At 43.7% G+C, this 26,677-nt stretch overlaps 1 protein-coding gene across 13 annotated transcripts in view; it reads left to right on the top strand.

Annotated features, from left to right (window-relative positions):
• Positions 1 to 1,901: 1,901 nt before the first annotated feature.
• Positions 1,902 to 26,677, top strand: part of PCNT (pericentrin) — a 163,737-nt gene continuing 138,961 nt past the window's right edge. For 3 of the 13 annotated variants that reach the window (XM_075934140.2, XM_075934138.2, XM_075934139.2), the window contains exons 1-8: positions 1,909 to 2,132; positions 5,322 to 5,528; positions 15,364 to 15,543; positions 17,331 to 17,480; positions 19,682 to 19,846; positions 22,807 to 25,308; positions 25,397 to 25,489; positions 25,757 to 25,933. In XM_075934140.2, the coding sequence (XP_075790255.2) occupies positions 2,082 to 2,132; positions 5,322 to 5,528; positions 15,364 to 15,543; positions 17,331 to 17,480; positions 19,682 to 19,846; positions 22,807 to 25,308; positions 25,397 to 25,489; positions 25,757 to 25,933 (3,525 nt within the window). In that variant the 5' untranslated portion in view covers positions 1,909 to 2,081. Of the gene's footprint in view, positions 2,133 to 2,341; positions 2,471 to 5,321; positions 5,529 to 15,363; positions 15,544 to 17,330; positions 17,481 to 19,681; positions 19,847 to 22,806; positions 25,309 to 25,396; positions 25,490 to 25,756; positions 25,934 to 26,677 lie in introns of those variants that run through there. The other 10 variants (XM_075934142.2, XM_075934141.2, XM_075934136.2 and 7 more) reach the window with 10 other exon arrangements.

Genomic DNA, 26,677 nt, shown 5'->3' with positions numbered 1-26,677 from the left:
ACTGGGTGAAGGAGTGAATTGTGGTCTGGGGTAGAGGATTGGGGTGCCGTGTCTGGGAAGAGGCAGTGGCTTGGAACACTGGGGGGCAGGAGCGGCTGAGGTACCAGTGGCAGGCTCTGGCCTGGAGGAACTTACCTAAGGAGCTCTTGGACAGAAGGCCTGCAAGATCTCTAGGCAGACTCCCTGCCTGCCGCAGCCCCAGGAACTTCCCAATAAGAGCTGAAAAATTGTGCTGGGAGTAGGGCAGCGCCCAAAGCATTTCCCTGCCCCATGTTACCCAGAGCAGAGCCAGAGGGAGCAGCCGGCTGTGTAAAGCGGTATGGAGCTGCCCTGTGCCTGAGGGTCTGAGTGGAGAGGCCTGCAGGCCAGATCTGGCCCAGGGCCGCATCCTACCCATCCTTGTTTTACAATTTAAACTGTAATACAACTTCAGTGTCCAGCAGTCCTCCCTAGAAGCCCTGCCCCAGCAGAGGAAACATCCACAGAGAGCGGCTGCCTTCCAGCCAAGCCCCCCCTTGGCTAGGGAACGGCTCCCCTCGCTAGTGACCGGCCCCCCCTTGGCTAGGGAACGGCTCCCCTCGCTAGCGACTGGCCCCCCCTTGGCTAGGGAACGGATCCCCTCGCTAGTGACCGGCCCCCCCTTGGCTAGGGAACGGCTCCCCTCGCTAGCGACTGGCCCCCCCGGCCCCTCCCGGGCCAGGGAACGGCTCCCCTCGCTAGCGACCGGCCTCCCCCCCTTGGCTAGGGAACGGCTCCCCTCGCTAGCGACTGGCCCCCCCTTGGCTAGGGAACGGCTCCCCTCGCTAGCGACCGGCCCCCCCTTGGCTAGGGAACGGCTCCCCTCGCTAGCGACTGGCCCCCCCGGCCCCTCCCGGGCCAGGGAACGGCTCCCCTCGCTAGCGACCGGCCTCCCCCCCTTGGCTAGGGAACGGCTCCCCTCGCTAGCGACTGGCCCCCCCTTGGCTAGGGAACGGCTCCCCTCGCTAGCGACCGGCCCCCCCTTGGCTAGGGAACGGCTCCCCTCGCTAGCGACTGGCCCCCCCGGCCTCTCCCGGGCCAGGGAACGACTCCCCTCGTTAGCGACCGGCCTCCCCCCTGGGCCAGGGAACGGCTCCCCTCGTTAGCGACCGGCCTCCCCCCCGGGCCAGGGAACGACTCCCCTCGTTAGCGACCGGCCTCCCCCCCGGGCTAGGGAACGGCTCCCCTCGCTAGTGCCCCCCCCCGCTAGGGAGCTGAGGGATCTCAAACCGAGGGGCCCTGAGGCACCAGGGCAGCGCGAGCCCAGGCGCCGGGCTGCTGGCCCTCAGGGAGAGGGCGGGGCTCCCAGGCAGGGCACAGCAGGCTCCCGCCTCGGGCGCGCGGGCGGACGGAGCGTGTCGCACACGGCCCCGGGAAGTGCCCGTGGGGTGTCCCTAGGCCTCGGGGTCCCTGCGGGGGGGCCATGCAGCTCGGGGCCCCACAGGGCGGAGCCACAGAGCTAAGAACCCCGCCCACTGGGGGCGGGGCCGGAGGGGAACCCGCAGCGCTAAGAGCCCCGCGGGATTCCGTTAGCTCCGCGCTTTCCCGCCCAGCCCTGGCGGCCTCACGCAGCCCACACGCGCTCTCCGCCCCGCCCCGCCCCCACGGGGCGCCTGACGGCTCCCGAATGGCCAGCTCGGGCTTCCCGGGGTTAAGGCCTCCCACTCGTGATTGGCCAAGTTAGCTTTGGGGGCGGGCTCTGTCTCGCATCCTTTTGAAGGGGCCACTCAAGCGGCCGTAGAGCCGCGGCGGCTGCCGCTGTTTCATTGGCTCTGCCAGCCCGCCTGTCATTCCTAACAGGCCGTTAGTGCGAATGGGCACGGAGAGAGTCCAGCACGTGACCGCCCCCCAGCGCCCCGCCCCCCAAAGACCTCCCCCGTCCCCTCAGGGACCCCTCCGGCCCGCGCCGTGTCTGCAGCGCGGAGCCCGCCCCGCGCTCACAGCTCTGCTGGGCCGGCCCGGCCGAGTCCCCTCCCCGGCGTGGGCCTGGCGCCACTGCGAGCCCGGCGGCGGGCGTGAGGCGCCTCCCCCGCCCCGCACCGGGAGCCGCGGCCCCTCCAGCCATGGACAAGGAGGAGGAGCGGCGCAGGAAGCTGGAGGCCGGGCGCGCGAGGGTAATGACGGGGCTCGGGCGCTGGGGCCCGGCGCCTGCGCCCCCAGGGACACGCTTGGCCGCCGCAGCTGGGTCCCGAGCGCGCGGAGCCGCGCGCACCCCAGGCCAGGCTGCGGCCCTGAGCCGCGGGCAGCCGCCGTCCCGCCCCTGCCGAGAGCTGGCCCGTGCCGGGGCTGCTGGGCAGGCGGCGCACCCCTTGGCCCCGGCCCCGGCTTGGCTTGCGCTTCCCCGTGCGTAGCGGGAGGTGGGTGTCCAGGGAGTTGCATTCTCCGTGTACAGATCAGTGGAAGGTGGATGTGTGCAAATCTTGTGCTGAGTGCAGTGCAGCTACAAAAATGGGTAATGTTAATAAAAGTCAGGGGGGGGTTCTCCTCCTGAATTGCTGTCGGGAGTATCTGAAACGTTTGACTGCCTGCACGTCATGCCTGATTCAGGAATAGTGGGAAACATTCTACTTTGGAAATCAGTGTAAAAAGTTACGCTCGGGGCTGAGAGGGCTGTTTCCTGACATCAGCTATACTTTCGTTTGATTCACTTAAAAAGGCAGGGTTTAAAAGGTTCCAGTGTAAGACAGAAGTTGTGTAGGCAGAGAAGTAAAGGTCTTAATTTGGTGGCTTTGGAGAGTGCTCAAGGATGGGAGATCATAGTTCCTGATAGTGGTATGACCCCACAATAAGAGTTACATTTTCCGCTGCTTAAATAACTGATAAACTTGAGAGGCATATCTGGGTCAACATAAGGATGATTCTTTTTTAATACAGACTTAATATACTTGGAAGTAGATTGATACTTGAGAGGTTCAAGTGATAATTATATGTAGTGGAAAGACAATAAGTGTTTACTCATATGTATAGGGTTTAGTTGAATGGATCCTCCCACATGTGTAGAAATGTACAGTACCAGGGCCCAAGAATGTTAGCTTTTCAGTGCAGTTACGGTTTTCTATGTCTTGTTCAGTCTTGAGCACCTTTGTTAGGTACTAATCCTAACAAATAAATGGCACTATTTGGAAAAAAAATCAAATATGCTTTACATTGAACCTGATCATATTCCTAAGTGTTCATATGAGCAGTCACTGTAACATTTCTGTTGAAGGTTTCTTTTATTTTTGTGGACTATTTTTTTTTTTGCTTCCAAATAGAGACATATGTTGAAATAGTAACAGAAGCCAATGTGGTCCAGCACATAGGACAGTAGACTGGGAAACTAGGTGTTGGTTGGCAGGCCATCTACAGCATAGCCTGAAACTAGTCTTAAATTACTAAAATTGATGCAGTGTGATTTGGTATCCGAGTCTGTAGCTCTTTAGCCGGTCAGAATAAATCAGAAAATTCTGATTTTACAGTTTTTTGTATTTCAGAGTCAGAGAGATATGGTGGAGGAGGTTATATCTTTTATTGGACAAGCTTCTGGTGATGAAAGGACTAGCTTTCAGGTTACACAGAGCTCTTTCAGAATAAGGAATTTTGACAAAGTATATATTTAATGACTTGTTTACATCACTGATGAAAAATGATAGTTATCATTAGTCTCTCAGACCTAAAGAATTCTGGGCTTCTCTCTCCCACACTTCAGCTACTGGATTAATCAACAATGCTGAAACTATTGTAGGCATTCAATGCAAAATCATTAGGGTTTTGTGTTACAATTTAATTGTGAACAATGGTGTTTGCATCTCAATTGCATTTAGTTTTAGGGCTGTATTTTGTGCCAAATCAGGAAGACGATGCATTTGTTGACCTTCCCTTTTAACTAAGAAATATAGGGGCTAGAAACCTTAAGATTTCACTTAAAAAAAATTCTCCCCAATCTTAACATATCAAGTGGTCTGCATAAACACTTCTGAAGTGGTGAGGTGTTTGACCTTTCTGCTTTAGCAAAGGGGCATAGTCTTAAGTATCTTAAACTGGAGATGTTAAAAATTTATTAACCATGTAACTGATATAACTGTTATATGGCTAACTTCCACTGCCGGAGCTCCCGGCCCTGTGTGCCTACTGTGGCTGTCAGGGTTCCTGGGGCTGCCACTACTCTTGGGGCTGCGGGGACTCCCAGCAGCTTTTATAAACAGTGTAACCGGTACTGGTAACTGATAAGTGTCAGCTTATCCATTAATCAGTTACCCGATTACACTCTTATTAATGCATTGTCTAGTATAGAACCGATACATGACTAGCTGACAGCAGCTGTGCAATCTCTCATTACACAAGTTGCTGTAGATATGCAAATGTAAGGAATTAATTCATTTCAGAAAATTATAAAGGTAAATAAGCTTCATAAAACGAGTGGAATTCAAAGGGCAGTCTTGCTTCTTTCTATATTGCTTTACTGCAGCAAAACCAAACTATTACAGGTGTTAATTTTTCATATAGATTGCATGCAGTAGTTCTACATACTATGATATTTTACTTGTAGATTTGGTAACCTTGGTTTTTCCTATTGGAAGAATGTCTGGTCTTACGCTGTGAGTGAGATATTGGTTGCAGTTGCTGCTTATACACAGTGCTAGAGTGTAAAATACTCTAATCATCTTTGAGCTGTTTAAAGTACTGAGGAGATATGGGTAGTAGATGTCTATGGGTGACATTATTTGCAAGTCCCTAGAGCTTCATAGGACTGTGTTAGTTTGTTAAAGTAGAACATCTGATTCTTCAACAGAAGAAATTAAAATGACCTAGCTTAATTAAATTTCTATTTATGTATCTCAGTGTGCTTTCAGGCAGGGAAGTTTTGCTATATATTCTCTTGCTGGAAGGTGAAAGGCAAGAAGACGCTCACCTTTGTCAATTCTAGTCTTTATATTTGCTGCGCTAAGAAATTTTAAGATTATATTTCTATAGAACTCTGAGAGACTTCAAGGCTGTCTCATTTTAATTTGTTCGTGTATATGGACAACGCTCAGTCTCTTAATAATTTATATGGTTTTAATTCTGGATTGTTGTTACAACCTGCCAAATATCAGGAAAATATTAGTAAAAAGTTGACTCTTGTGTTTTTGTCTAATTGTACTGCTGCTTAGATACTGCACATTCAGTTTCTAAGTAGGAAGAATAAAGCAGGTTCTCTGTGGACGTGCATGTTTTGTCAAATTAAAAATTTGTTTATCATTCATGAGTGCATTAATCTTGTGGTGTTGTTACCTTTTCCTTGCTTATCTCTCCATTTATCTCTTTCAATCTTTTATTCACAGTTTGCTCACTTCAGACAGCGAAAAACAAAAAGTGACAACACGCAGTCGCAGAAAAAGGCGGCGAAGAGGAAGGGTGCGTCTGACCACCCACATGATGCTCTAAAGGAAGAGTGCATGATAATGGCCCAGGATTCTGATGTTCTTACAGACCTTGATATAAGTCTGAAGAATAAGACTGAAGAGACAAAGACACAATTTGAGACTAAGGTAAGTCTTCCTATTCACCATGTTTAATCTAAATCTTTCTGCAACTAACAGATTGTTCTCTGAGCTCCCATATATGGCCAAGTCTACGATGAGGGAGAAAATTAATGCAAGATACACATCTCCAGCTATGTGAATTGTGTAGCTGAAGTCGATGTTCCTTGTATCCATTTTCTGAGGCAGCCCCACAGCAGGAGGTTGACTGGAGAAACACTCCTGTCGACTTCCTTTACTCCTCATGACAGCTAGGAGTGCCTCTCTTGACAGGAGTACTGCTATCCATGGGTACCCTCAACATTTAATTTAGCAGGTCTTTACTAGACACACTAAATCGAACCCCAGAAAATCAGTCATCAGAGTGTAGATCCTCCAGCAAGTGAAGACAAGGCCAATGTGGTTGCCATGCATGATGTGTCTGTGCCCTCTATACAGAAGCTGTGAGGCTTTTCTCTAGCAGTGACCACAAGGACCTGGACCCTGCATGCTCTTGCACTTCCTTCACCGAAGACCATAAAAGGCAGACCAATCCCTGCCACCAGCCAGTTCCTGCTGTTTACTTTGACAGAGAACTGAAAGTTCTTAATGTCCCTACATCTTATGTAGATAGTTTGATAATAGTCACTTAGATTTTAGTCTTTGTTTTGTTGCACATTGGTTTACGAGAAAAGTAGTTTTGTAGGTAGTAAGTAGCTGTACTATTGTGTTTCAGATACTCACTGGGCATCATAGCTTGTCCATTGTGTGGAAGAGTGATTGTGCTGGAAAATGGACATGTGTGCTTATATTGTTACAGAGAGCCATGTGACTTCTAAATGTAATATTTGTATGATATTAAAAAACACACAGACATTTAGAGTCTGGGCTCAAAGTTCTCCTCCTGGAGAAATCAGAGAGCAGCTTGTAACTTTGAGTTTCTAAGACGGCCCCTTGCTGCTCCAGCCATCCCCGGAATGTTCTGAAGGAAAGAGAAATCCCTCACAGCCATCAAGAGGCTTCTCAAATCTGACAGGAGCTTGCACATCAGAAGAAGATCGCTGTGGAATAGTCAGAGATCCCTCTTGCCTCTGAGCAAGAGACATTCTATTGGTACTGAACCGAGTCTCTGATATTTCATAAGAAGCCTGAGAAGCAAGCACCAAAGTGCTTTGGTGACATAGAGGCTACATTCAGTGATGCTGGCTGTTGAATTGTTTTCCAGTCCAGAGGGCTTCTTTTGCACTTGCTTTACTTTGGATGACACACAGTTGTTACTCCTCTCCCCTTCAAAATGCTTGGTATTGGTATCTGATAGCCCAAGGAATCAACATTAGACATCAGAGTCTCACTCAGTTCTCAAGGCAATACCTGGGTCATCCTTTTAACAGTCTTAGAGAACATGATTATACCAGAGCATAAATCTTTTCTTTGCTGCTTTTTCTATCTTAGTTTCCCTAAAATTTTAAATGCAACAGGAGCCCAGGCTTCCTTTATGAAAATCTAATTATGGCCTGCTGCTATTGATTGTTCCACTTCCTGAGTACTCTCTGCTAGAGTACATTGTCATCTTCATTAGCTGAATCTTGCTTGGAGCCTTCCCTAATATCTGCTTAAGTCTCATGAGAACTTTTCTTCTTGGGATACAGTGTTAGTTCAGTTCATGAGACTGTATTACATGTGTGATGTCAGTACCTTGGGATGCTGTGTCTTAACATGGTTAATATCCATATGGGTGTTATATTCCAATTCAACAATTTTTCCTTTCCACTTCAGGATTTTCCTTTGCCTTCTCTTCCCCAAAGTCTATGGTACTGAGTATACAGAAACCTCTTTCTTAAGAAGTGGAGGAGCAGTTTCAGGATGAATCTTTATTAGCTAGACAATTTTCATCTTCTGAAAACAGTGTGGTATTTTGTTTCTAGGGCAGTAGATAACTTATTGGCTTTTCAAGAACTGTTAGAGAAGATGGCAGAAAACTTAGAAATTCCCCTGGAAATATTGCAGCAGAGGTCATAAACTTTTTGATAGCCTTCTACCTGAAATAGGGTAGCCTTATCCTAATGGAGTATTCTTGAGCCAGTTAACAAACTGAGGGCAATCCAAGTGGGCTGATTGGAAATATCTTATGAGAGACTTGGTATCATATATATAGTAGCCCAATGTGTGACACTCTATAACGGTGTAACATTTTCTGTTGGCTCTGTAACATCCTTTGCCTCCTGCTGTAGAGCTCAGCTGACTTCTGCGCCGCTCAGCCGGGCCGACGTGCAGGAGCAAGTGGTGCAAATGGCCGTTTAGGCTCCGTGGTCCCCATGCAGCATGTGCGCTGCTTGCTCCCGCACGGCAGCCCGGCTGAGTGGCGCAGAAGTCAGCCGAGCGCCACGGTGGGAGGTGAAGGGGAGCTATGCAGTGACGTACACGGCCGGGGCGGGGCCTGGATGAGCGTGCATCCCCGACGGAGGCAGAGGGGAGGGCAGAGGAGACGGAGGAGAGGAGAATGGAGGAGACAGAGAGGAGGCGGAGGAGAGCTGAGAGAGAGGGGAGGCAGGAGGAGGAGGAGAGAGCTGAGAGAGAGGGGAGGCAGGAGGAGGAGGAGGAGAGAGACGGAGCAAGAGACCGGAGGCTCAGGAGAGAGGACCGGGATAGAAAGGGAATAAAAGTCAGCTGAGCGCCACGGCGGGAGGTGAAGGAGGGCAGGGCGGTGACGTACATGGCCAGGGGGTGGGGCCTGGACCAGTGTGCATCCCTGATGGAGACAGAGAGGAGGCGGAGGAGAGCAGAGAGAGCGTGAGAGGCAGGAGGAGGGGGAGAAGAGAGAGAGAGGCAGGAGGCGCAAGAGGGCTGAGAGAGAGAGAGAGAGAGACAGGGAGGCAGTAGGAGGAGGAAAAAGAGAGAGATGGACGGAGGGAGAGACCAGAGTCTCAGGAGAGAAGACCAAGATAGAAAGGGAATAGGATGTGGAGGAGAGACCCGAAAATCCCATCTTATGACGGGCTATTAGCTAGTTTGAGAATATTTGTATTTCTCTGGCTCTATTGCTACTGCTAGCCACTGTGGTAAATGAAAAATCTAGGCAGGCTTTGAGATCTGCCTGAGCTCAGAAGAGAGAACACCAAGAAAATCCTGGATCTCTCTGGGACAAAGATTTACACCTCTACTTCCCTTCAGGTCAGTCAACATGATTTGATAAATTGAAAATCTAAGTATGATTACATCCAAGGGGACAAATTGGCAAAATTTTAGGATCATCTTTTAATTCTATAGGAAAAATAATTGACTTCCATTTGCTCTGAAGGAATGTTGATTGGAAAAACATCTCCACTAGAGATGTCAATAGTTAACTAGTAAGCAGTACCAGCCCAGCCAGGCCATAGTGCGGGGGATGAGGTACTCTAGCTGTGGATGGGAGGGGTGCTTCAGCCCCTGTGGGCCAGCTAGACTGTGCCCATGGTTAATCAGTTAAATATAATGTTTAACTGGTTAACTGATTAAACAAGATTTTACATCCCTTATCTCCACAATCAGCATTAGACTGCTGCAGATGCAGGGGCATGGTCAATGGCAACTGGAATTGTCATGAGAAGATTGTCTTGGGTCATGACAACTGCACTTGTCTTCCTCTTTGGTAGTACAGTGAAGGCACCCACACTAGGCTCAGTTCTCCTTGGCTGTCACCTCTTTTTGGGTAGAGACCTGCTTGACTAGTTTTTTTTTCCAAGCTAAATAATTCCCTGCTTCAACTGTGAATTCCCAGCCAACTAAAATGCTGAAGCAGATTTGCTTTTCTTTCCTCTTCAGCTGCTATAAATAGTGTGATTTTCCACAGTTATAAGTTACTTCATGGCTCTAAGCAAGCGCTGGTTGGAATTAGCGTGATCTCAGGTAAACTTAACATGTAAGTTCTTCTTAATATATATTTTTTGTAGTGTTTTCACCTTAAGAATGTGCTTTTCCACAGTTAGACATTATTTCATAGCTCTAAGCAAGTACATTCTTAAGGTGAAAACACTACAGAAAAATATGTATTAAAAAGAACTTACATGCTATGAAGTTTACCTGAGATCACACTAATTCCAAACAGTTCTGTTGCAGATGATCAGTTCTTCAAACCCAACCAGGGCTAATTTTTCTTGTCAGAAGTTTGTAAGAGTTGTTAGCTCAGAAAAAGCATATTCGTGAATAGGCCATGTTCTTCCAACCTTTCCAGGAACTATTAGGGCTTTCCTTGAACAGAAAAGGTACTGTCTGTTTTTTAGAAGATAAAAAGCAAGCGCTGCAGTAGTTTAAACTTAGTCTTTTTATCCAAAGGTCCTTTCTTTGTCAGTTCTCTAGAGAATCCATTTTGAAACCGTATATTCAAACCTCTCTAGTTATACCTCTTGGGAAATGTGACAATCTGAGTAAATTTGCCTAACCGTTGTCCACTGTTGTTCGTTCCTGAAAGGCTGTGGTCTCCCTTCCCCATGGAATAATATAATCTATGGTCCACACCAGTACATAATCATAATTCAGTAAGGCTTGTTCAGGAAATTACCATATCTATCTCAAAGATTTTGGCTCTCCTTGTTGGGTCTGGCTTGAAAGGTCCAGACTACAATACAAGACCTCCCTTTTGACAAGCAAGATCTTTTTAGTACTAAAATAGATTATACTTACTCTTTGCAGGATTTAAAACCAACATTAAGATTGTTGAGCCTCTATACTCAGTCCTTCAGAAGAAAGTAGGAGGGAATGATGTTAATTACTGTTTAAAAAAATTAACCTGTGTTGCGTGGTGGGTGGGGAGGTTGCTCCAGCCTCATTGGCCAGGAGCAGGAAGCTTGATTCACCACTGCTTCTGATTGCAAAAAGAAGAGAGAGGAGTCCTATTCTGGATCTCAGGCTACTCTACGCTTACATTCATTGCATCAGATTTTGTATGATAACTCTTTATTTATGCCCTGTCTGGATCACATGGACTAGATTAGTACTCTCAATTTACAAAATTTGTTCATTGACAGATTCCTGGCATACAGAAAATGTTTTAATTTTGTGACACCAGGCAAACATCAGTTTAGAGTTCTCCCATTTGGCCTATCAAGGGAATCTTGAGTCTTCATGAAGTACGTGTCAGTCATTGTTGCTGATCTTAGTCATCAGGACATGCGTATTTGTATCAATGATGGCTTTTAAGGAACTTCAGTGACCCAAGTTATAAAATCAGTTTGATTAGTCTTGTGTCTTTTTCAGAATTAGTTCTGATTCCATCCTTGTTAGTTGGATTCATAGGAGCTGTTGTGGACTTCAAAGTAACAAGAGCTTTATGTCCTTGAGAGATTTCACAGAATCATAGAATACTAGGACTGGAAGGGACCTCGAGAATCATCGAGTCCGGTCCCCTCCCCCCATGGCAGGACCAGATAATGTCTACACCATCTCTGATAGACATTTATCTAACCTACTCTTAAATATCTCCAGAAATGGGAATTCCACAACCTCCCTGGGCAATTTATTCCAGTGTTTAACGACCCTGATAGTTAGGAACTTTTTCTTAATGTTCAACCTAAACCTCCCTTGCTGCAGTTTAAGCCCATTGCTTCTTGTTCTATCCTCAGAGGCCAAGATGAACAAGTTTTCTCCCTCCTCCTCATGACACCCTTTTAGATACTTGAGAACGGCTATCATGTCACCCCTCAGTCTTCTCTTTTCTAAACTAAACAAACCCAATTCTTTCAGCCTTTCTTCATAGGTCATGTTTTCTAGACCTTTAATCATTCTTGATGCTCTTCTCTGGACCCTCTCCAATTTCTCCACATCTTTCTTGAAATGCGGTGCCCAGAACTGGACACAATACTCCAACTGAGGCCTAACCAGCACAGAGTAGAGCGGAAGAATGACTTCTCGTGTCTTGCTCACAACACACACCTGTCAATGCATCCCAGAATCATGTTTGCTTTTTTTGCAACAGCATCACACTGCTGACTCATATTCAGCTTGTGGTCCACTATACCCCCTAGATCCCTTTCTGTAGTACTCCTTCCTAGACCGTCGCTTCCCGTTCTGTATGTGTGAAACTGATTGTTCCTTCCTAAGTGGAGCACTTTACATTTGTCTTTATTAAACTTCATTCTGTTTACCTCAGACCATTTCTCCAATTTGTCCAGATCATTTTGAATTATGACCCTATCCTCCAGAGCAGTTGCAACCCCTCCCAGCTTGGTATCATCTGCAAACTTAATAAGCGTTCTTTCTATGCCAATATCTCAATCGTTGATGAAGATATTGAACAGAGCCGGTCCCAAAACAGACCCCTGCAGAACCCCAATTGTTATACCTTTCCAGCAGGATTGTGAACTGTTAATAACTACTCTCTGAGTACGATTATTCAGCCAGTTATGCACCTACCTTATAGTAGCCCCATCTAAATTATTTGCCTAGTTTATTGATAAGAATATTATGCGAGACTGTATCAAACGCCTTAGTGAAGTCTAGGTATACCACATCCACCGCTTCTCCCTTCTCCACAAGACTCAGTATCCTATTAAAGAAAGCTATCAGATTGGTTTGACATGATCTGTTCTTTACAAATCCATGCTGGCTGTTCCCTATCACCTTGCCACCTTCCAAGTGTTTACAGATGATTTCCTTAATTCCTTGCTCCATTATCTTCCCTGGCACAGTAGTTAAACTAACTGGTGTGTAGTTTCCTGGGTTGTTCTTATTTCCCTTTTTATAAATGGGCACTATATTTGCCCTTTCTTTCTTAGTATCTGCCAATAAATTACTGATGTTAGTGCTCACCCTGAGCATCCTTTAAGTCTATCTAAAACTTTAGGCCATATAATGTCTTGTGCTTCTGTACCCGCAGTCTTGTAGCAAATTGGTGTTGGCTCTTAATTTTTTTCCTCCTCATAGAATTGTCAAAGTTGTTTTGGTTTCTTCTAATGTCTTTTCAGTTGTGGTTGATCCTGAGATGTGTGCCAGGGCTATCTGTTTCCAAGTCCAAATCCACCATGATTCTAAATACTCATGGATACTGAAATAGGTGGGGGTGATAAGACTAATTTAAGACACGTGGTATTTTGTAATTGAAGGACGACTTGAATCCTCTCCATGTCTTGACGTGAATAATGATTTGCTTAGCATGCAAGTCTTTTTTCCCATTACTCAAGGGTCTTTCAGTACAAGTGTAGGTAGTGAATTCCACAGTGATGTATTCTATCAATAGGCAAAGATGGGACAAGATCAGAAGTACAAGTAAAAGTATCAGAGACCGATATAGAAGTCGGAGGTAGAAGTAAAATTTTTGGCAACCAGAGAGATGCATTGGGGGAGATGCATTGAGGATCTCTGGAGGATGCCTTTCTCATTCCATGGACAATGCATCTGTTGCATGCCTTCACCCTATTTCCACTAATTCTGAAAAGTATTAAGAAAAGTGATATGGGATAGAGCTTGAGTTATCTTCATAGCTTCAGCACAGTCTTGCCAATTCTGGTTTTCAGATATACGGAATTCTTCAAGGGACCAACTAATAATTCTTCAAAAGGATATGTTCCCAAACTCAGTTTAATGTGTCATTTGGATCCAGCATCTTTGCACTTGAGAGCATGGAATATTTTCCATTAACACCAGTGGAAAAAGAATGCTCTTTGGTGGTGAAAAAAGTATTGTTGCGGAGTAGGAAATCTTCTAGAAAAATATAAGTGGGCAAGATGGGAAAAAAGTTTCGTCTTGGGTGAAGAGAAAAAGATATGTTTCTACTTGCTGTGCTGTTCAACTCACTCTGGTTTACCTTTTATATTTAAAATATTCATTCGTGGGACAGAATTTAGTTCTTTCAGGTTTAATGAAACCTCCTTTTTTACTTGTTCTGTTCCTTATTTATTGATGGGTGCATTTTTAGTTCAGCATTTTATTGTACACTGCAGGTTTGATACACCCATCACCGTTTGGTGGTGGTTTGTGTTATCACTCAATAGCTTGGTTTTAGGGCTGTGTGGTCCTGTGGCCTTAGTGCAGTGGTCCCCAACCTTTTGAGGTTGTTGGGCGCCAGGGGGCGTGGACGTTCGCCCGCTGGGCGCCAGGGGACACTTGCGCGCCCCCCCCCATAGCCACGCGCCCGGGGGCCCCCCCCTGCAAGCACCGCACGCTCGGGGCCGGCGCTTCCCCCCGCAAGCGCCGCGCGCCATGTGCCCAGGGCCAGGCCAGCCCCGAGCACCTGGCGGGCGCATGCTAATGCCCCCACGGGCGCCATGGTGCCCACGGGCACCCTGTTGGGGACCACGGCCTTAGTGATACAGCCCCTGCAGCGTTGAGGCAGTTACGCTATGGAGCTGGTCACCCCTTCAAGAATTTTAAGACAAAGGAATTGAATATGATGCCCCTGGGGAGGGCATAAATCCTGTTGGTGCTCTAGGGAGGTGGTGTAAGCTGGGAAGTGAGTTTGTATAGGGTCACAAGAAGAGATGGCTCTGATTTTTTCTAAACAGTACTGTGGTGGTCCATGTGAGCTTAATTGTGGATATGATGTCAGAGCTGTCTGTTTTGATAATCTATAAAACATACAGCTCTGTTCAATGAGTATATCAGAAAATATTTAGGTATCTATTGTGTGTATGTAGATACATAAATGTATAATGTGTATATCAGAAAAGTTTTGTTTAATGTGTACATGAGAATATTTATATTTCCTTAAATTTATCTTAAGGCTTTTGGTTGGTGTGTGTGTGTGTGTGTGTGTGTGTGTGTGTGTGTGTGTGTGTGTGTGTGTGTGTGTGTGTGTGTGTGTGTGTGTGTGTGTGTGTGTGTGTGTGTGTGTGTGTGTGTGTGTGTGTGTGTGTGTGTGTGTGTGTGTGTGTGTGTGTGTGTGTGTGTGTGTGTGTGTTAAATTCTTTACCTTACTTGATATCTCATTTTACTGACTATTGGTAAGTTTGCAAACCATGATGGGATAAAACAAAGCTTTCTCTCTTAATTATCAGTTATAACATTTTTTAGCTTGAATTTTCAACAGAATTTAAAACCTCCACATTATTTCATCATATGTGTTTGCATCTGAATGTGTTGGGTATGTTGAACGAAACTATTATCTGTCTGAATACTCAGCAGTGGAAAATCTATTAAATTATATCACTTTGAGGACCCGCTAATCTGTTTGACTTCAGGCTTTCATGTTTAGTGAGTATTTTCATGAAGGCTCATCAAAAACGTTATTTATGTATTTTAAAAACATACGTGACTGACTTTGTGGTATCTCTTGTATTTTTGTTAGGCTGATATTGAACACACTAACCCAGACTTGGTGGTTGATCGCGCTTTTTAAGTAAGCGGTGAACAAATGTTTTTGAATGTTCTCATGAGAGAGGAGCGTTATGACTACAAGATTATTAAAGTGCTATAAATGAGATACTTATTGAATATTTCTTTAGACACAATTAAAATGATTCAATCATGCTATTTTCTTGCAGTTTTAGATTCAGTTGCATTGTATGGTTAATAAATCAAGTTGACGGTTGGAACCAACAATTGTCTGAAAGTTGCTCATTGGATCGAAGTTTTAATATAAAAGACATTTAAGAATATAAATAATATTCCTCTTTCAAATGAAGCAATATACAGAAACTTTTCTCTTGCCTGAGAATTCCAGTGAACGAGATTGATTATTCTAAGGCCTTCCTAAGGGCGTTGATATTGCCGAACTCTACAACGAATATCTTGCAGATCCGAAATTATTTTTTGAATGACTAATTGAAAATTAGAGAGATTAGATTGGTGAAGTAATGAATTAGAAGAGTGATTATGGCAGCTAGGAATATAATTTTTCCATAAATTTAAAGTAAAAACTCACACTACCAAATACCATTCCTTTTCTTTTATGAAGAAAGATGATCTGTATTTTATTAAGGAATATGATCAGCTTGATGTCCAGATGTGTCAGACTAGAATTGTGGAGCAGGAAAGAACACTTCTGGATAAAGGGGAAGCAACTGAAGGACTCACTAAAGAGGCGGGTGACTTATTGGAACAACTTGCCCAGCATAGTGGGACTACGCATATTCAGGTACTATTACTAAAATAAAGTAACTTGTGTGCCAATGATATTTATTGAAGATGTTACCGGCAGAGTTATGGTTAACAGCGTAATTTCATGAAATACCACAGCAAAATAATACATGTCATGGTTACAGGGCTAGCAGCACCTCTGACCTTTTCTCTGGTGTCTGAGTGCATTTGCACATGTGTTTAGGTCTCATGACTTGGCTTATTTTGGGTGGACTCTTGAGATTTTCACAGGACACTGCAGCCAATGACCAGTCTATCAGCCATGCTTGGCCAACTGGTCTGTCTGGATTTGATATTATAGTTCTTTCTTTTGGGAGTTTGACTAGCGATGAATACAGTGAACCCAAATGCCTTCTTAAAATAAACTATCAATTACTTTTCTTCTAAGGTTAACATAAAAGAAGAGGATTTTTAAAACAATGAAAGTTCTACATACATGTCTGTCTTCTCTAGAACCCTAGCTAGGTCTATCTCATCCACAATCTGTGGAATCTGAGTTGACTTCTTTTGAGGGATGGTGTTCAGGTTTCTTTGTTGTCTCAGCTCACATGCTTCGAACAGTTGCCAAAACAATTTTGAGTTTCTCAGAAGGGTTAGGAGCCAGGGAATCAAAGTGGATGAAGCAGTGTCATAAAATGTTTGCAAAGTGTCTATCAGGATCAATCTTTCCTGGGTACTTTTGCTGACAATCTCGCAATTGAATTAACTCATTATAGGTATAGAATATGTATCATTACAACAATTGGACAAATGGAATATATAGTCTTCATAAAGTATTACAGACTAGCAGCAAATCTGCTATGCTATGAAATATCATTGATGATAGAGAGGTAACTATCAGTAAAAATATAATTTGTGTAAGGTTATCTGAAAACTATATCCATGACTTGGCACCTAGGTGTTACTCCAGTACAGTAATAGAAAAATTCATTGACTTTTTATTGGTATGGCAAGCTATGAAGAGTTGCCATACTATAAGAAAAAGACAGACCTCTCGAGTATCAAAACCAATCTAGTTTTTCAAAGCCTTCATTTTTAAGGTTTTATGTGTTCTGAGACCTTCATAAAATTGAGGCTTATTAAGTATCCAAAGTGGCAAGAGAATACTCTTGGGATTCCTTTCCAAACAATGCACACCTAAAACTGTACCAAATTAAAGGAAATCTACAAAACTTCCAAAATATACTCCTTTATTTTAATTTTAGTAGTGAACATATATATCTGCTAGTGAAAGAAATCGTAATTCTTTTGAAGTGGGTGGGTTTAAAAACTGCTTCCTCCTTACCTGCAGACTGACTTTTTCCATTTAGGAGTAGGAAACTTCTTGGTTTCCTATCATGGAGAAGTGCTTTAAGATTTTGAGATTAATATAAAATAGGATTAATATACCCCAAATTATTAGCTTTTTCTCACTTGGATGTGAAGAAGCGAATATCTCTGCTCCATTCAACATGATGGGAATCCTGAAGGTTCAGTTTCGTACTGTAGAAATTCTATACGTTTTTCTGCCTTTACTTATTAAAATGTTTGCACTTACTAAATGTCATGTCCTAAATAAATTGGCTTCCTTTACACTTTGAAATAAGTGGAAGAAAAACTAAAAAAAAAACCCACAAAAAAACCCAAAATGCTTTTCACAGAAATAGGACTACTTCTGCGGAGCAAATTTACTGATGCCTTAAGTACAGTGCAAAGTGCCAGTTCTTTTGGTTTTAATTAAGATTGACATGCCTCTGAAGTGCTGAAGGATGTCTGGTTTTAAAGATGCATTAATATCTCCTGCAGGAGCTGGAGATGGCTATCCAGGAACGGAATGAGATAATAGCTCAACTGACAAGTAACCTTCAGCAGGCAAGGCAAAATCGGGATGACATTCAGAAAGAGGCATCACTTCTAGCTGATCAGATTCATGGTTTACAGCTTCAGTTACAAGAGGTGTGTGTTGGCTTTTTAAGACAGTTACCAAAATATGAGGCTCATAACATAAACGGGAAAAATAGCAAATCTTGACCACAGCAAATTATATGAATTGCCTCTTCCCCTTTCTTCTCTTTAACATTTGGGTTAAATGTGCTTTTTTCAGGCCTACAAACTAAACCTGAAATAATGGATCAGTTTTTTTGTAGTGCAGTTTATTGCAGTGGACATGAAGTACGCTCCTCTTACACTCCTCTTACTGGGGAACTGTATGAAGAGGCAGAAATTCTGGTTGCTTTCATTGCTCTATCATTGATGCGAGGTGAAACCTTCAGGAAATCACTTCACATTTTTGTGCTTTAGTTTTTCCCATTAAAATAGGGGGAACTTTTACCATATTTCTTGAAGAAAGCAGTTTGAACTGCATACATGGGAAGTACTATAAAACTATATAACTGGGTGCCCCTGATTGACCAGGTCAATGCTATACCTAGTTTTTAAAAGGTTTCTTGGAGAAATCCCTTCAGAGTTCCAGATTCCTTGCTCTTCTTTCAGGGGAGGCCACAGCGCCTCACTGCTTCCTTCTTAGACTGAACCTCTTGGGCTTCAGCATTGCTGCTTCATATTGTGAGCTCTGTTTCATGAGTCCAACTGTGAGACTCTCCTACTAGAGACTTATATGTTTGTCAGGAGCAAATGCACTTCATTCAGTGTTTACAGTGACACTCAAACAGTTTTTTCAAATCAGTAGGGTTTATTTGTCAACTGTAACACAGCATTGGAAGTGCATAGATACAGCACAGAGAAATAAAGGTGAAAGCATGTAAAGGATGCTTGTAGGGCAATTGACTAGATAAGCGGAACTGAGCTCTATCCTATGTCTCTCGGATTCTGGGTACATGTACATAGCAGTGTTATTTTGGAATAACTGATGTTACACCACAAGCAGTTATTTTGACATAATGTTGAGCTGGAGGACTTCTTACTCGTATTCCTGTAACCTTCATTTTATGAATAAGGGAAGTTGGAAGAAGAGTGCTCTTCCTTGGACTTCCTGCTGTACAGACATTGCCAAAAGCCAAAATATGCTATTGTGCCTTAAGCTAAACAATTGATGTAGCTGAAGTTGAGTAGCTTATTTTGGCTTTAGTCTTTTATCTCCCAAGAACCAGTCCTGTAGATATTCCCTGAAGCTATTTGTTTTGTTTGCAGCGAGTAAGAAGTGTTCTCCATTCTCCAGCTCCACAATCCATTATTGCAGGGATGGGGAACCTCAGGCCCGGGGGCCGGATGTGGCCACTGGCTGGCTTGCTTGCATTCAGTCCCTGGGGCTCAGCATTGGGGAGCCCCAGTGGCACTCCAGCCCCCTGCCACCTACCTGCAGGGTTGGAGCAGTACAATCTATTAGCCTAGGCGCCCCCCCCCCCCCCAGGGTGTGCAAAGAGACTGTGAGGAGTGTCTTTCTCATTCTCAGTCAGGGGCTTCTCACTTGGCTTCTTACTTGTGTGTGGCCCCTGACTGATTTTTCTGTGGGTTAGCAGCCCCTGACCCCAAAACGGTCTCCCGTCTTTGCATTACTGTCTGACATAATTAAGCTAGTCCCACCAACTAATCTTAGGGCTCCTTCAACCAGGTGTGGCTGCTCTGAGGAAAAATTCCATTTGGGATGTTTGGGAGGCTGCCTATTCACAGTTCTTTTAGACATTATTCATTGTTAAATATTTCTAGGGCAGATGCCTCTTTTAGTACTGCTGGTCTTCAATCAGTGATAGGTAGGAGCACACCATTGTACTTAAGGTACTTTTTTGGAGTCACTTAGAGTGGTATGAGCAAATGGACAAGCATGAAGTCACTGTATAGTAACTGCAGTTCTTTGAGATGTTGTCCATGTGTATTCCATGACTCGCCTGTCTTTCTCTCCACTTTCTAGTCCTCCTGTTCTATTGTGGGCTCTGAAGTAGAGAAAGAACAGGAGTAGCAGTTCATGTCACACAACCCTGCATACTCTCAGAACAGAGCATGAGGAAGGTCAGGTGTGCATGCATAGGCTGAATAGACTAGTACGCGCACACAGACACACACAAACTTTCTGATTTTTAGCCATGGGGTGCATGCGCACTTCAAGTGGAATGTGCATTTGGACAAAACTTCAAGAACTCCTGTTACTACACAGGTAAATGCATTCTTTTACCTTCTTTATTAAAAAAAATTGTATATAGGCTAATGAGCTTCTGAAGAGTAGAATTCCTGGAAAAAGTGAATTGTCTCAAGCCCAGGAGCAGATGACTGTATTTCAGAACAAACTCAAGGAACAAAGTTCTCAATTACAAATAATGCATCAAAAAGCACATGACCTGGAACTTCAATTGGAGTCTTCTCAAAAGGTAAAAACTCTGTTAAATATGCCAGTCACAGTTTACTTTGTGTTAGAATATAGTCTTGTAGTGTGATCTTGCAACCCAAGCTGGGTTTTGCTGTGTTGCTTTTAAAAGTTTTTGGAAGAAAGCCCATCAGTAAACACTTGGATTGTGCATTAATTAATATTCATGTTGCTTAGCATCATGTTAGAGGAGGATAACTGTTCTTTTGGAGGTATTAAGATGAGACATGAAATCTAGGTCTTTATTATTAAGGATTGGTAACAATCTTTCTAAAAGCTAATAATTACCTCCTAGCTAATTTCAATATTGGTCATTACCAGGGCTCGACAACCTATTGAATCTACTCATGCCCATGGCGAGTAGATTTCAGCTGGGCGCCCCGTTCATTTGCAGTGCGCGCATGCACAATGCAGCTCTTGGGCATGCGCAGTGCGGGGCCGGCGAGCGACTTTCGCCGCCGTTTGTCAAGCCCTGGTCATTACATTCTTTGTCTAAATTTACCCTGCAACTTCATTTGTAGGTAATGGTTTCATTACTACACCTACACAGGTGTATAATGTAGAGGTGCTTTAGCCCGAAACTGTTTCAATGGTTGTAGAAATGTTCCTTTGTGTAGAGCTGTTAGAGATGGTTTTGGTACATCGGGATGAAAGGTGCTTTATAAGTGTAGGACGATTATTCTATAGTTACACAAAAATGTTTCAAGAGTTGCACAAGTTTTGTTCTTATGAACACTTTTAGGGTATCTGGAATCATGTTAGGTCTGGACATAAGAATAAGTGAAAGCTTCTATTGGTCAGCTGTGCAGTGGCTGTCCCTTTAAAACGCTGCTTCTGTGTTTCAAAGGGGCAGCGCAGTGAAGCCTGGGGTCAGCTGGGGACTTAAGGCAGAGCAGCTAAAAAAGTTGGTGCATTTGGCTCTAAAAGTTTAGAAAAAACCAACCAAACAAAAAACTTATCATCTGACTGCAGGTTCTGGGGAGTCCCCAGCTGACCCTGGGCTCCAGGGTGCTGCATCTTTGAAACGCCAAGGTGGTGGTTCAAAGGGGCAGCTGCTGCACAGCTGATCCCCAGCTCAGCTGTGCAGTGCTGCTGCTTTGAAGTACAACCTTCCCCCACTTTGCTGCTTCTATCTCATAGAGGCAGCAAGGGGTGGGGAGAGGGAATCACTAGTCAACAGACTATCCGATAAGCAAATGCTTATCGGATAGTCGACTAGTCCTTAGCATCCTTAGTGCTTAACGCTCGTTCAGACAAAGGCAGAGCAGCTAATATATGTTCGTGCATTTGGCTCTAAAAGTTTTTTAAAAAACTTATCTGCGTTCAAGTGATTAAAAGTGTCATGAGTAGCAGTCCTTTTACATTTCTTGTTTAGTGTTCATTAGTGAGGTAGTAAAGTTTGCGGATGATACCAAACTGTTCAGGATAGTCAAGACAGAAGCAGACTGTGAGGGACTCCAAGAAGATCTCACCAAACTCAGTGATTGGGCAGCAAAATGGCAAATGAAATTTAATGTGGATAAGTGTAAAGTAATGCACATTGGGAAAAATAACCCCAACTCTATGTACAGTATGATGGGGGCTAATTTGGCTACGACAAATCAGGAAAGGGATCTTGGAGTTATCATGGACAGTTCTCTGAAAACTTCCACGCAGTGTGCAGCGGCGGTCAAAAAGGCAAATAGGTTGCTAGGAATTATTAGGAAAGGGATAGAAAATAAGACACAGAATATCTTACTTCCCCTGTATAAAACTATGGTACGCCCACATCTTGAATACTGTGTGCAGATGTGGTCTCCTCACCTCAAAAAAGATATTTTGGCCTTGGAAAGGGTTCAGAAAAGGGCAACTAAAATGATTAGGGGTTTGGAACGGGTCCCATATGAGGATAGGTTAAAGCAACTGGGACTTTTCAGTTTAGAAAAGAGGAGACTGAGGGAGGATATGATAGAGGTCTATAAAATCATGAGTGGTGTGGAGAGGGCGGATAAAGAAAAGTTATTTATTAGTTCCCATAATAGAAGAACTAGAGGACACCAAATGAAGTTAATGGGTTGCAGGTTTAAAACTAATAAAAGAAAGTTCTTCTTCACACAGTGTGTAGTCAACCTGTGGAACTCCTTGCCAGAGGAGGCTGTGAAGGCTAGGACTATAATAGAGTTTAAAGAGAAGCTAGATAATTTCATGGAGGTTAGGTCCATAAAAGGCTATTAGCCAGGGGATAAAATGGTGTCCTTGGCCTCTGTTTGTCAGAGGCTGGAGAGAGATGGCAGGAGACAAATCGCTCGATCATTGTCTTCGGTCCAACCTCTCTGGGGTACCTGGTGCTGGCCACTGTCGGCAGACAGGATACTGGGCTAGAAGGACCTTTGGTCTGACCCAGTACGGCCGTTCTTATGTTCTTATGGTTAATGTAAAATACAAGGGAATTCCTGAATAAAAACCCTTACACTGGATTTAAAGCAGAGAATACCAATCAGTGATTTGGGGTCAGGAGGCAATTGCAAGAGTATTTTAAGTATCTCCATAACAAGCATTGTAAACTAAGACATTCAGCTAAGGTTATACTTAAAAGAAACCTAAACCTGATATGATGCACAGATAAAACACCTGTGCAATGTTAACACTTGCCTACAGTGACGTCCTAAAGAAAAAATATAAAAAACCCGTTTTTAAAAGAGTAATGTTGAACCACAGTCGCCAATATGCATTCATCCTAATGCTACAGAATTGTGATGTTAGAAAAGAGTGTAGAAGTGGAGATGTTTCCTTTAAACACATTCTAAATAAGTCACTGGGTAAGTCATCCCATTCTTAAGGGCAAGCTTTCTCCTTGGCATGGACAGGTCTGCAAGCCTTCCACTGAAGGGAATTTTTTATTTCGTAGGGAGATATTAAACTGGAAATTTCAGAGAAATGGAAGTATTTGGGTGTTCGGTTCATGTGTAACTTTTTATTTTTAAGAATGCCAAAGATAAAGAAATTCTGCTTTCACAAATGGAAGAGAATCTGAGTAGTACAATGCAACAGATGTACAACAATATAGGAGAAAAGGAAGAAACCATCAAGGATCTTCAAGATTTAATTACATCAGAAAGGTCTAATTTATCTCTTGTACGACACACACTTTCTCTCCGGGACACAGAGATAAGGGAGTTAAAAGACGAAATTGGTAGATCTAGGGTGAAAGAACAGGAACATATTGAAGAATTGAAAGCAAATCATGAAAATGATATTTGTAAACGGTTACAAGACTTGAGGACTGAGTTGGAAGACTGTTACAGAAAAGAGATAGTAAGAGTTAAGGAGACTTGTGAAGAAGAGATGAATAAAAAATACAAGAATGAACTTCAACATATAAAAACAGAACTCTCTGCTTTGAATTCTAATAAAGATTTTCAGAATTTAAATGCAATAATTATTGATTTAAACAGTAAACTGCATGAGTCAGAAATTAATAGAGACAACTTGTGCAAGCAACTTAAAAAGCAAATGGAGGATTTTCAGAGAGAAAGATCTGAAACTGAGCTGAAGAATAGGGCTTTGATAGAAGACCTCAAATTACAGTTTACTAATGCAGAAAAACAGGCTAAGGAAGCACAGGAAACTAAACAAGAAAAAGAGCATTTGAATGATGAAATCCAAAAGCTCAACTCCTTCATCCAGGAATTGAGTGAAAAGCTGCTTCTTGAGGCAAAATACAACAAAGATTTGAAGCATAAGCATGAGGAAGAAATAACTATCTACAATATAAAGTTAAAAAGGTTAGAGCAGGAGGAAAAATTGTTACAGGAGGTGTCAGAATCACAAAAAGCAGAGCTTGAAAAGATGCAGAGTAAATTATGCCAGCATGAAGGTGAAATACAGTTAGTTCGTGAAGAACTAGAGTACCAACATGGCTTGCGAGTGGACTCTCTTAAAAGTGAACTAGAAAACACACAGAAAAATATAAAGATCCAAGTGAAGGAGGACCATAAAAGTTATGAAGCTGATAACATTTCTGAAGAAAATATGGTAGAACTTGGATCTTTGATTGAAGATGTAGACATGTTAGCTAAATATCTTGTCTCCACTGAGAAACAGGAACAATCCTGCATGTCAGACAACTCAGAACTTCTTGACACTGAAGAGGGCAGGCTTGATAGATTTGTGCTAAATAGCAACATCTTTTTAAAACCTAACTTGGACTCTACAACAGATAAGTTGATGTTTGGCCCTGGTGAACAAACGTGTCTTAATAGTGTACATCAAGGGTCTTCTGATGAAATAGAGCTAGAAGCTGAGATTTTTGCTTCATGTTTGTCAGGTGGTTTCTTGCTGCGAAAGGAAATAAGTGACAGTGAGGAGGTAAGGGATCAAGAGAAAGCCGGTTTGATGGAGAGATGTGTTGAGCTAATAAAGCAGCTCAGTGAACATCAATCAGCACTTAACAAATCTTATCAGGAGACCCAAGAAGCTCTTGAAAAATGGGAAAAAGCAACAGCTGAACTGTCCATGACACATTTAGAACTGAACAAGGAGCGAGATGCACGGATTCGTTGTGAAGAAGAACTTGATCAAAAAGTACAGAAGGAGAAAGAGCTTGAAAATAAAATAAACTTTCTGGAAAAGCAGGGTGAAGACCGAGATCTGACAGTTTGTATTGAAGAACTAGGTCTTGGAATACAGGCTTCAAAGTCACATACTTGGCAGGAGATGATCAAAGACCTGGACCAGGAAAGAAAAACATTGATGATGCAATTGAGGGCTCAGGAGCAATTAGTGAAGGAAGTTCAAGAACAGAAAACTGCCTCTGATTCAGTTACAAATGAAGTACAGTCCCTTTTTGGACGTCAACTAGCTGCTTTACAAAGCCAAAGGGATCAAATGCAAGCCCAGCTTGATGCTCAGAAGGTCAAAAGCCAGACTATAGCTGAACTTCTTGGTCAAAAAACCGTGTTAGAAGAGGCATTACTGAAAGAACAGAAAGCTCTCAAAGTTGAAATCAATAATAAAGAAGAAAGCTTAGCACTCACACTTAAGGAGAATATAACCTTACAAGAAAGATTGTGTGCAGCAGAACAGAATCTAATAAAAGCAGAAAAAGCTCTGGAAGATAATCTTGAAAGAAACATATATGATCTTAAAAGGAAAAAGAAAAACTTTGATGAAGTGCTAGAGTGCGAAAGATTGGAGTTTGAGGAGAAATTGAAATCCAGGAACTTGGAACTTCAGAAACTTAACTTTGAAATACAGGCCAAAAAAATGGAATACATCCAGAAAGAAAATAAACTGACTGAAGAAGTTGCTTATTTGAAGACGCTTCAGGTCGAATTGGAGAATCGTCTTCAGGAGACTGTGCAGAAGTCTGCACAAGCCATGCAGGAGGTACAGTCTGAGATGAGATATTATGAAGAGGAAATTAGCAAAATGGCATCACAGCATCTTTCTGAAATAACTAAAATGAATCTGGTACACCAGAAAGAGGTAGGTAGCTCTGATAACAATGCTAGGATTTGTGTTTCTGAATGCTTGGTGAATAGTAAGTGCCAAAAAAAGTGATCCCTTTTTTCAGATAGAAGAGCTGAATGTAGAAATAAAAGAGAATGTGGAAAAACAGCAGAAGTTGGAGGAGGAACGAAAAGAACAGATAGGATTAATTAAAAAGGTATTTTTTTGGTCACAAGCTTTTGCTGACTATCTAGTTGTCTTCTGTGAAAATGAAATGATTTCTTCAGAGCCGGAAATTAAACACGTACGTGTGTGTGGGTGTGAGTGTGTGTGTGTGTGTGTGGGTGTGGGTGTTTTTTTGCAAGAGTAAAGATAACTTTATTCACTTGGAGACTAGTGTCCTAATGGCTTGTTAATGCTGGAGAACAAAAGTGTAAAATGTCCATAACTTAGTAAAAATGCTGTGCTGTTCTCTTCTCTCGAGGTTCACGAACGAGAACATGATCGTGAAATTGCGGAACTAATTTTTAAACATGAAGAAGAAATGAAGGAGCTACGGGTTGAACTAATTAAGGAACAGCAGCAACTATTGGATGAACTTCAGCAACAAATGGAACTTACATATAAAACAGAGATGCAGCATGCTCAGCTCCAGTCACAGGTACAGTGTGTAAGCAACGCAATTATTTAGGAAAATAATTTATTTAGGAAAATAATTTTTCCTTAGCTGTCAAATTTATAGTTAATTTGCTTGCAAAGAAGAGCCTCTTTTCTAACAAAACTAGCCAATTAGCTAGTCATAAGATGGGATTTTCAGGTCTCTCCTCCACGTTGGTCGTCTCTCCTGAGCCTCCGGTCTCTCTCTCTCCATCTCCTCCTCCTCCTCCTCCTCCTCCTCCTGCTTCCTCCCCCTTCTCTCCCAGCAATCCTCTGCCTCTCTCTCTGTCTTTCACTTCTCCTCCCCCTCCTGCCTCTCGGGGGACTGTGGAGCCCAAATGGCCATTTGGGCTACGCGCTCCCCGTGCTGCATGTGGGGTGTGGAGCCCAAACGGTTGCTTGTGCCGCTTGCTCCCACGCGGCGGCTTGGCTGAGCAGTGCAGAAGTCAGCCGAGCGCCATGGCGGAAGGCGAAGGGGAGTGGGCGGTGACATTCACAGTCAGGGGGCGGGGCCTGGAGCCGCTGTCACGCCGCACGTCACCGCCTCGCTCCCCTTCGCCTCCCACCGTGGCGCTCGGCTGACTTCTGCGCCGCTCAGCTGGGCTGCCGTGGGGGAGCAAGCGACCGTTTGGGCCCTGCACTCCGCATGCAGCACGGGCCGTCCAGAGGGAACAGCCAGCGTTTCAGGCAACAGCGCCGCCCAGAGGGAACAGCCAGCATTTCGGCGTTACAGACTCTCAGACACTGG

Source organism: Pelodiscus sinensis, chromosome 7 (assembly GCF_052426305.1).
Source record: "Pelodiscus sinensis isolate ZL-2025 chromosome 7, ASM5242630v1, whole genome shotgun sequence".
Lineage (NCBI taxonomy): Eukaryota > Metazoa > Chordata > Testudines > Trionychidae > Pelodiscus > Pelodiscus sinensis.
The sequence above is the reverse complement of the archived record's forward strand: the minus strand, read 5'-3'. Positions and strand labels throughout refer to the sequence as shown.